The sequence below is a fragment of the Polypterus senegalus genome, chromosome 11 (genome assembly GCF_016835505.1).
Source record: "Polypterus senegalus isolate Bchr_013 chromosome 11, ASM1683550v1, whole genome shotgun sequence".
NCBI lineage: Eukaryota > Metazoa > Chordata > Cladistia > Polypteriformes > Polypteridae > Polypterus > Polypterus senegalus.
Window position 1 is genome coordinate 67,084,084 of NC_053164.1, and position 11,929 is coordinate 67,096,012.

The following is an 11,929-nucleotide window of genomic DNA, read 5'->3' on the forward strand; positions in this document are numbered from 1 at the left end:
CTAAAACACACGTCCAACATGTTAAAGTAACACCATGAGTGCTTGGAGAAAATTTTACACTGATGTGAGGAGAACATGTGGACTCACACACACACACACACACACACACAAATCAGCCACCTACAGTTTCTAGCCTATAATTTCATTTTAGGACTCAAAAGTTGTGAAGCAACATATTATTCCACTGAGATTTAAAAATAACACAAATCACTTTGCAATTGGTTTTGTCTTCTTTCTTTTAAATAATGAGTATCATTATAATTGTTACTTATGTTTGTATTGTATTTCAAACATGCAGGTGAATGACAACCAAATAATCCAATTTTCAAGCGTTCTTTTCTTTTTTATTTTTGGAGGGGAGGGGTTCTATGCAAACAATTACATCATACTGATAATTTTAAAACTTGTATAATTCAAAAAGTTTGAGGTGAAATAAATATGTTTATTATTTTGAAGTAAAATGAATTCATATAAATGTAAATATTATGTGGCTGAGACGATGTATCATTCTCAGTGAAAAGTCCCTTCTTTCTCATGTCTATACTTTCTATTCAAACAGGTCTGCCTGGTAACAGCTGACAGAAAGATACAAAAAATTCCGTTGGCTTTTTTTTTTTTTACTATTTACCTCTCTGTCAGTGTTTGTATGTCCACTGTTATCCAGTGCTTCTGTCTGTTGTGTATTATTCGTAGGGATCTTTTAATTTCTTTCAAACTAGCGGTGTTAATATGGAAACCAGGGCATTTCAGTCTGCTGTCATTTATCTCCTGGCACCTTTTCTGTACTTGTCAGGATTCGAGTTGGTAAGTCTAAACAACAATGAGACTCCCTGTTTTGTGTTTTGGACGAAGTAAGAGTAAAGTGTTAATGCATGAAAGATAAGTCATTTAAACGTTTTCTTTACCCTGACGTGCTCTTTTGCGTTTTCTTTTAAGATAGTTATATGTTCCACTGGCAGACTGAGTGTAGGTACAGCTCCCACAGCCTGGAGGGAATGGAGTTTATTGACCGGTACATTTTCAACCACGAGGAGTACATTCGATACAACAGCACCTTGAATAAGTTTATCGGATACACCGAGCGTGGGGTGTACAACGCGAGCGCTTTAACAATGATTCCAGTGTGCTGGCGGATGCAGGCTGATCTAGAAGGCGTCTGTAAACAAAACGCTAAACTCTGCTATGAGAGCGTCCTGGACATGTCAGGTGAGTCACTTCTGTCTACAGCCTTTCACAAAGACGGAGACACTGAATAAAAAGAGCACGGCTGATATAATTGTCGTAATTAACTTAATTAAAACACCTTAGCACATTGTTTAAAGTAAATAGAAAACAATTTTATTTTATCAAAGTTCCTTGACTTTTTCGAGTAACACCAGTTAAATCAACAGGTAAGCACTTTCGGTTTATATTGAAAAACCAAAAAACAAATTAATAAATATATAAAAATTAAAAATTGCAGGTGTGCACCATGGCCAGTACAGGATGCAAACATTGGTTCAGTTTTTTTCTACACATTTTTGTTCAAATTACATTGCACCACAGATATGCTGGAATAGATGATCTTGATTGGATATTTGTGTCACTAAAAAACAGTGTGAAGTGCCACGTCATGTTTGTAAAGGCTTACAGTATTTGTGTCATTCTTGATGATCAGTTGTTAATCAGGGAAACACAGGTGGAGAAAGGGCAGTATATTCACTGAAAAAACAAAATCTGAAAAAGTGCTTTGAGAAAAACATACTAAAATGAATATTATGCAATAAAAGAGCATATTTTTATCACCCCATATAAAGCTATTTCTTAGTAGTTACCACTAAAATATATACACCATAGAACATTCTTTTAATTTCATACTTAAGTTTATCTTTACCAAAATGCTGAAGTATGGCTCCACTTTACTTGGAACCCATTGGCCAAAGTTGTTTATCTTTGGAAATCTCTGAGAATTCTTCACCAGACAATCAAAGAGACTGAAGCGCAGATAATGCCATTCTAATTCTAGTCTGTATCCTGGAATCTGACATAATAGACTTGTATCAACAGTCAGTGTTCATCTGTAAACTTTTCAGAATTTGGTAAAATGGTTCAAAGTATTCAAAGTAGTGTGAGAACACAACATAGGAAAGTAATGCTTATATTGTTTAAGATTTAAAGGCTGTTTAGCTACAGTATGAAAGGCTGTAATTTAGTAATAGGTGCTAATCTTGATGGGTTCCTTTATGCATATTTTAGAGAGAATTACAAGTGTCAACAAAACTATGCTGTCTATGTGTAAGGTTCAGGTAGTTAATCTCACTCACACTTTAAAAATAATGATTCTTTAGTGGCATTTTATGGTTCTTTACTGGTGTATGGTTCCTGATAGCTCCATTGCTTGACAAAGAACAATTTCATTCTGGGACAGGTTCTTTGAATATGAAGTTGGTTCTTTGGGCTTTGAAAACTTCCTAATATGTAAAAAAAAAAAACCTGAAATCTTTAATGTATGATGGTTACCTAGCATGGCACTAACAGGTTAAGAAAACCTGAAATTAGGCTGTGTTACTTACTTATTTAATGTATGGGGCCTGTTACATATCTAAATACAAAAATGATTCTTTCTGGGATCTTCATATGAATGGTCTTTTGGGAACTAAAAATAGTTCCCCTATGGCATCATTCGGCAGAAGCACTATGTCACCTTTATTTTTAAGAGGATACGATGGTGCCAGAAGGTGGTGATATGCTGAATGTTGATTAACACAAGCAAGTTAGAATTTTGTTGTATTCTATAATGACTCTGTTAACCTCTGAACTAATGAGCAACATGAGTAGCAATCGGTCTTACAAATTACAGAACATTAGCTTCTGAAAAAAGTTTAACTTATTGAAAATTATTCATCTATATACTGACACCTTACAGGAATGCCATACTGCCTGCAACTTTTATTAAACATAGATGTTCAATATTTTCTGCTAAAAAGTCCCCAGTTGGTTTAGTTTAAAGCTAGATCCTCCTTTGCATATGTTTTTTGCTAGCACTATGTTTGACTTTATAGTACCCTGTAATGATAAAAAACCTGGTTCAAATGAGTGAATGATGTTTGTATTTAATCAAGAAGAAGATTGTAAGATTTTATAGTAGTTTTATTTTTCAATTCTGTTTTAGGAGATTGAATTTCAATATTTTCTTGTATCTGTGGAAGATGTCAGTAAAAGCCAGTATTCTTTTTTATATTGAAGTTGTGTTATTGTAATTAAGGGTTCCATTAATATACAGTGTACATATTTGGTTAAATAACCACAGTATTTCTAAAGTTCATAGTTCATATAATATGGAAGTTTTCAATTTAACATTGCATTGCCAATTTATATGTATTGTGTGATTTGGTAAAATAAAAATAGCAAAATGTTTCTTTTTTTTTTTTTTCAGTTAAGCCAACTGTCTCAGTCAGAGCTACAAACTCAGAAGGTTCATCTCATGAGTACATGCTGGTTTGTAGTGCTCTTGGCTTTTACCCGGAAAATTAAAGTCACCTGGCTTAGGAATGGAGTTGAGGTAAAGTCAGGTGTCACTTCAACAGAAGAGGTGTCTAATGGCAATTGGTACTACCAGATACATTCCCATTGGGAAATGACCCCTCAGTCTGGGGAGACGTATGCTTGTAAGGTGCAGCACAGGAGTGTGTCGGACCAACCCATCATAGTACAATGGGGTAAGAAATGTTATAAAAGAAAATATTCTAATTTACAGCATGTCCATGTCAAAATTACTTTCAGTATTTGCTTATGTGTCACTGTTTACATGAAGATATATAGGAATATGAAAAATACTTATACTTATAGGTATGACTGTTATTTTGGATAGTTAAGAGTGTGTAATGAGTTTAATTGTTAGTATAATTTACAAGTTTTCTTATAAATATGCATATTATTGTAAAAGGGTGAGCAAATTAACACTTCCTTTATCATATTTTATTTAATTTTCATTTGGACATTTTAAATCATCTTTTTTGCTTTTCTCTTACTGCAGATCCATCCATGTCAGGATCAGATCAGAAAAAGGTTATCATTGGAGCATCTGCTATTGTTTTAGGTTTGGTCATTGCATTTGCTGGATTAATTTACTATAAAAGAAATCCACCGGTAAGAATTTACAACATTCACCACTTCATAAACAAATAATTTTGTATTGTAGTCAGGCTAAGAACTTGCCCCTTTATCTAAAGACTGAATAAAATGTTTGTATTTTTGTCTGAATAGGAAAACAAGCCAAACACATAAAAGTTCTCAAAATAAAAAGCCATCAAATTCTTTAGAATATTATGAATATATGGACTTCACTATTGAAGCCAAAAATGAGACACGTTCACAATTTAAATCTTAAATTTACAGTTGGCACATACAAAGAGCGGCATGGTGGCGCAGTGGTAGCGCTGCTGCCTTGCAGTAAGGAGACCTGGGTTTACTTCGGGTCCTTCCTGTGTGGAGTTTGCATGTTCTCCCCGTGTCTGCATGGGTTTCCACCCACAGTCCAAAGACATGCAGGTTAGGTGTATAGGCAGTTCTAAATTGTCCCTAGTGTGTGCTTGGTGTGTGGGTGTGTGTGTGTGTGCCCTGTGGTGGGCTGGAACCCTGCCCGGGTTTGTTCCTGTCTTGCCCTGTGTTGGCTAAGATTGGCTCCATCACACCCCTGTGAACCTGTATTAGAACATAGCGGGTTGGATAATGGATGTATGGACATACAAAGATATCTCTAATCTGGGGATTAAATTTAATGCAAAAAGCTCTGAGCATTCCAGGTAACACAAAGATGCAGTTTTAACACAGAGTTATGAGGCTTGTTCTACCAGAGATGGAAGAAGGCAGGCCACTATGGGAAAAAGATAGGGACGGAGATAAAATGTAAAAGAAGTAACAAGGCAAAAGGTCAGAACTGAGAAGATATTTAATTCAGGATACCAAAAACACAATATTGCACAGTGTTTTGTCCTAAAGTGTTGCTCTAAATACTTCGTTATTAACTAGCGACTTCGAGTACAGCCCAGAAGGGGCAAAGCAATTTAGAGCTGAATATAGAAAAAAACAGCAAACATAAACTTTATTTGCAGACAGTATTTTGTGCATAAAATGTCATCTCTTCCATTTCAAATAAGTATAACTTCAACAATAAAAATAAGACTCAGAGAAAAAGTAAATTCATGATCCAGAAATTTTAAACAAACCAGAATTTGGTTGCATGAAAAGTACTGCTTTGACTTATTGTTTTGTGTTCAATTATTTATAGAATATTTTCAATATAGTAAATTTGACAGATTTGATAGAAAATTTCATTGCTAGTAGTTGGTCATGATTAGACACTGAGGAAAATTAAAATCACTGTGACAAATGTTAATCCAGAATTTAAAATATGAGGCTTTATTTCTTGTGACCTGTACTCCTTTACAAATCACCCTTTTAAGGTCTATTTAAAATTCTATGCCATCTTTGTGACTGAAATGGAACAGATAATTATTTAACCTTGAGCAGCAGGCTTTGAAAGCAATTACAGGTAAAATTCGCTACAACGAATATCTTTACAACGAAATTTTCATTACAACTAAAGTGTCCAAAAACCTTGAAATTCCTGAATGAATCATCCACAGAGCAGTTAGTTCTGTGGCCACAGCTCAGCTGTGCACAACAATCCCCAAACAAAAACACTGTCATTTTTTTTTTTTATCTTTCTTCGAACTTTCCTCTTACTGTTTTTTTTTTTTGCCTTTTTTGTTTTCTGTGGTTTTCAGTGATACCTTTTGCTTATTGCTCATCAGCATTTGAAAAACATCCATTGGAATTTAACTCATTGTCACTCTCCTATAGAAACAGCAGGCATGATAAACGATAACAGTTAATATTAGAAAAAAATTTTAGCTCGATTGCGGCAAAAGAAAAAGACGTTGCCAGTGAATTCAGAATTTCACCATTGACACTGTCAACTTTCTTGAAAGACAGAGCAAAAAAGAAGAAAAATCTTGGGTTGCAAACATATGCAAACTGCTGCATTTGAAGACGTCGAAAAAGCAGTTTTATGTGGTTCAGTGATGCTTGTTCAAGAAACATTCCTATTAATTTGGCACTCATTCAAGAAAATGTGAGGTTTCTAAACTCTCTTGGGACCTCCCCAACTGGACAACATGCAAGTGCAATCACCGCGTCTGTGGAAGACTGTTTATCCATGGCAGACTCACAGCTCTTCTGTGGCTCTTCACAGAAGCAAACGATGGGTGATGCAAGGAACATTGTAAATGCAAGTAACAGTATTACTTGGCCACTGACCTAGCCACAACCCTGCCTGACTGCTGTGTCTGTGTATAGGAGAGTGGTAGATCACGCTACAATAATTAACCGTGCTGTTCCTGTTTCAAGCTGAATAAAGCTGATTTTGCTAAAGTACTGAGACCCAGCCTCGTGTTTTGGGGTGCAAGACAGGGACATCTTTTATGATTTGTTACTATGATGCTTCACTGCACCACTGTGAGCCTGCCGTTACCCTGCCCCAGCAACGGGCAAACAATCTTCCACAGACGCGCAATCTCGCCGGGACACACTTCAGCCTGTTGTTTCCGTTGGGTGGGGAGTCAGGGGAATCCCAAAAGAGTTCAGAAACCTCACAATATGAAGAAGAAAAGGATGATTCGGCTTCTGATTGGTAACTGCGCTGCCCACAACATGCTTCCACATTTAGATAATGTTTGCGTAGAATTTTTCCCACCCAATTGCACAGCAGTGCTTCAGCCATTGGATTTGGGCATCATTCGCACCCTGAAAGTGTGTTATCACAAGGAAATGCTGAGAAAAATTCTCATCAGCATAACTTGTAGACAGAAGGAGATTAAAATTAATGTGAAAGAAGCTATTGAAATGATTGCAAATGCCTGGGCTCAAGTTAAAGAAAGCACTATAGCGACAAATACAGAATCTAATTACTACGAAATTTTCATTACAACAACATATCTTTTAGGTTCCTGGCAGTTCGTTGTAACAGAATATTATCTGTATTAGTAACTGAATTGACCAAGGCTGCCTTAAAGGAATGTGTACAATATGTTCATTCATTTTGTAAGAAGAAATGTGTAGTAAAGGTATACTTTATTCAGTTCATGGCCAAGGGGATTAGAGCCTATCCAGTAGTGCAGTGTTCAAGACAAAATACTTCTGGACAATGCACCAGTATTTCACAGGGCCCATGCAAAATGCAGCCACACACATATAGGGTCAATTTGAAATTACCCATCAGCCTAATCTGTCCTGGTGTGTTTCGTGAAAACAGTGATTCTTACCAATTAACAAGTGATTTTACGATGGATGTATATAAAGTACGAGCTACTTTTTTGTGTATTTCCCAAAACTCTACTTAAGTATCCACTTTACAAGCCAGCATTAAGTACTACTTAGTTAACCCTCCTCCTGAAGTTGCCTACAAAAAATAATAAGTTAATTAAAAACAGTCAATTGGCTATACTTGCATTATAAGAATGAAAAACTTTTGAAAAGTAATATGAAGTTTCCATAATATCATTAACTTAATAACATAATATGGAGAGTGTACAAATAAGCACAAAACTGAACACTTATTTCTGAAACTAATACACAAAAATGAAGGACAGATGCTATAAAAGAAAATCTGTCTTTTCTCAAAAAATACAAAGCCTGTTCTTTTAGATAATAGCAGAGTTGTTGTTTACTAAGGCATGCATTACCCATTCCAACAGCGAGAATAAACAGTGAGTAAGAAGAGACCAGTGTGTTCCCAGTGTGAACTTTGCATGTTCTTCCAATGAGAGTTTTGTCCTAGTTTTCCATGTTGCTTCAACAGTCCAAAGACATGCAGGTTAGGTGAATTGGTACTGTTAAATTAACCATACTGTGCGTGTGTGTTTGTTTTGCACACAGCGTTGGACTGGCACCCTGTCCAGGGATTGTTTCTGCCTTGTGCCCAATGTTTGTTGGGGTAGGCTCCAGCTTATCTCTGACCCTGTCCTGAATAAGAAACTGGATGGATGAATGAATGGCGATGTTCAGTATTGTGTTGTCTTAAGCAACAGGCAAGATCGAACGGGATACTGCTAACACAGTAGCAGTCAGTCAGCCTGTCAGTCTTTACCCAACCCGCTATATCCTAACACAGTGTCATGGTGGTCTGCTGGAGCCAAGCCCAGCCAGCACAGGGCACAAGGCAGGAACAAATCCCTGGGCAGGGCGCCAACCCACTGGAGACAGTAGCACTCCAAAAGTGCATTTCTTCCCATTTGACACTGTCAGACTGGCTTAGATGAAGACATAGTGGGTACTCCCAGGCCGCTTTTCCACAATATCCATAAAAAGTCCTCAGTGACTGCAAAATTACCTGAACATTCAATGCAAAGAGCCTTCACGGCAGTTATAAAGAGGCTCCAAGAGGCTGTGCATATGAATATGTATCAGCTACAGCCCACAAGTTTAATTTTTTAATGTGTAAGTATAATTTATGTACTGTAAATTAACTTAGCAATTTATCTATAAAATGTAACACAATAAATACTTTAATGCATTTCATCATGAAAAATGGTATAATCTTAGTATTCTAAATGTTCAGATAGCTGTCATAATTTGAACTTAATGTATCATGTGGTCATTGCTACCCATAGCTATACAGTCAGTCAAGAGAAAGCCGTTTAAGGTATCATGTTGCAATTAACAACTAGTTCAAGAAACACATAGATTATGAAGGATTTAACATGCTACTTTAGTGACAATGGGTGTAGCTGCGTTTTCCCAAAATTACCAAAATTCAACAGCTTCAACTCAAAAATGGGATTCAACAAAAGCCTGACGCACAGAAATGATTCCACAGAAAAAATATCTTCATTTTAAAAGTTTAGTTAAGTTTTAAAGTAAGACAGTTCACACTGTCAATTCTAGGTTTAATCTTGTTACATCTCAAATCGTTACTATTTACTTAACATTTCTGAACCATTTCAAAACGGTCAGAAAACTGCATGCTTATCCTATTTCTAACTTGAAAATGTGCCTTTTAAGTCCCTCTTTACTGGGACTTGTTCTTACCACAACTAAGCTTATTATCACACTGTTTCTTTGTTATAGTAAGAAGGTTCTATCTCTTGCTAACTTATAGGGGAAAGACTATACCATAAGTTATGACCATACAAAGAAATAAATTATATTCAATTCAAATAAAGCAAATATTAATATGAGGTTAACTCAAAACTTTCTAAGATTGGCTCTTACAATGGGGTTGGACACTCTTAGAATAACGATTGATTTTATGTTGGAATTTATGATGTTCTTAGTGTGGCAATGCATTTGGGAAATGCATCTGAGCTTGAGAGATAAATATTTAAATGTGATTTATGGAATTCTAATTATTTATTTCACTTAAAACTTTGAATCTTTCCTTATGTTTTTGCTTTGCTTCGATAAATGTAAAACATGAAAAATAATTTTAATTAAATAATAACATCTAAACAAATGAGAAAATTGTTTGGAATAAAGCCAACAGCAGCTGGACTTAATTGAGAGACCTTTTCTTTATAACCAACTTTGGGGTTCGTTCATTAACCATCCACAGGTATATTCCAACACTGTCAAAACTCTGGCCCTGAGCTTTATTTATAGCAAATGCTAAAACTATTGGAAATTGTTGTCTATGCAAGATGAATGTTAGTCTACTTGCTGAATTATCACCAGTATCTAACATGGAATACACGGAAGGAATATGACTTCTGCATGATCACCAGTAATGATTTTGTCAGCAATTGAATGTTTATACAGTTTTACCATTTGTAAGCGTATGCCATTACATAGACATTATTTGTCGACTGCTAACACACAATGAACTACTACTGTTTTTAGCGGAATGAATATATTATAAGGTATTTTGTTGTATGTGTGATAAAACTGGTTGGATTGACATAAAAGCATCATTATATTCTGCTAATGAAGATGAAAAAATTGATATATAGATGTATATTATATGATGTATGGTGTTGCATAAAATGTCAAATGAACACACTAATCTGTTTATACTAAATAGAGAGTAGATTTAATAAAATCTTCTTTGTGGAAATGTAAAGGACTTATGGCTGAACCAAACCAAAATAGTTTATTGAAACCAGGAAATGAAAATAGATCAGAAAGCAAAGCAGCAACTGGCTAGCAAACCGCAACCGCAACCAAACGGTGCAGTGCATATAAAGCAACAAAATAGCAATGTACACCAATCAAGAAAAAAAAAAAACTACCAATGCTGAAAATAAGGCACATTCACAACAAAAGGAAGGTCAAAATATGTATGCTGAAGATGCATGATCTTGTTTGCTTTCTTTAATTGTATTTTGTATCATTACATTAGAAGTATTACTAGATTTTAGAAAAAATCATCATTAAAAGTTTTCTGTTATTTATTCCTCTTTTTAAATCATTTCGAAAATACTCATTGAAAGGAACACCCACTTTTGCCACACTAATGCTCTGAGCCACACTCAATTATACTGGCCTATCACATTAAACAGCCTAATCGTCATGTCTTTGGAGAAAATCAGTATAACCTTGGCAAATGTTTATACTTTGAACAAACAGCACCTGGGATATAGTGCAGTTAAGCTATAAACTGACAAGACTTCCTACATTTTGACATTTTATGGAGCTATACTGTCATATTAGTAAAACATCAGTTTTTACTATTATGCTTGGTTTAGATCTCATTTTAAAGTGAGTGTACCAATTTTATTTTTTTAGCAGGTCGTATCCTGGTTCCTTCCAGTTAAGGCAGGTTTCTTGATACATTCATTTTCAGTATGGTTGAGCAGTTTCCCTAGATTTTAGTGGACTTCAACTTCTTATTTAGTTCACTTGTTTGAAAATCCTTTTCATTAAATGCCTGAATTAGCAGTCTGCCTGAAAGACAATTTTTATTGTGTAGCATTATCTTGAGTATATTTTAAATGTGTTATTGCTGTTGGAATTACAATACAGATTATATATATATATATATATATATATATATATATATATATATATATAAATATATATTTACTAAAGATTTGTGAATGCATTCTGCTGAACATCTGAAGCTTTATAAGACGCATTTCACTTTAAAAATTCTTTCTTTTTTGTTACTAGTCATTGAATATCTGTTTTTTTCTACTATTAGGTTGGACTTGCAGAAATCAACTAATGCATCTTTTTTACAAGGGGTTTCAATTAAACATTTGATGAGTGAATTTCCAATGCATGCTTTTATTTTTTTACTTGTAAATTTTGTGTATAAAACATTTTTAATTATCAGAAATTATCCGAACTGATGAGTGCCTAATAATTGAATAACTGTATAAAATCTGTAAATGGATCATTAATTAGAAACAGTTTAACTATTCATATTTCTAATGTTAGTCTGTTTGAGTGATTCATGTCCTCAGACAGTTACTATATTCCACAATTTTTTGTGTTGCTAATATATTATTAATGTACTTGACTTTTGTTTTCTTTTAAATTTCATTAACCTAAATTAAAATGCCCCTATATTAGACTAATTTCAGTGCTGTATACTAAGGATTGTGTCTAATCAATAACTCTGACTTGTTCACATGATCAATTGCTGCATTTAGACAAACTAAAGAATGAGTGTTATTGCTATGAAATCTTAGATCTTGTGGGTCTTGGGAAATGGAGGTAATTATATTTTAATGTGCAATTTGTGATTTAAAAGATATGCTGAATAAAATTTTAATATTTTAGAGCTATCTATAAATTAACATTGCAAATCAATTTACAATCTGGATCAATACATAACAAATTGCATATGTGCACACATATAAAAATATCATATTATATATACAGCTATACACTTATGCAGTTTTTATCTGAATTCCAATTGCTCTAGATCAGTCACATCCTGAAATGAATT

At 34.6% G+C, this 11,929-nt stretch overlaps 1 protein-coding gene across 1 annotated transcript; it reads left to right on the forward strand.

Moving 5' to 3' along the window:
• Nucleotides 1-632: 632 nt before the first annotated feature.
• On the forward strand, nt 633-11,200 carry LOC120538571 (H-2 class II histocompatibility antigen, I-E beta chain-like). Its single transcript, XM_039767966.1, is given in 7 exon segments — nt 633-804; nt 937-1,206; nt 3,416-3,503; nt 3,505-3,698; nt 4,016-4,128; nt 10,762-10,818; nt 11,177-11,200. Coding segments are annotated over 6 exon segments (738 nt in total). The 5' UTR covers nt 633-804; nt 937-944.
• Nucleotides 11,201-11,929: the final 729 nt, after the last annotated feature.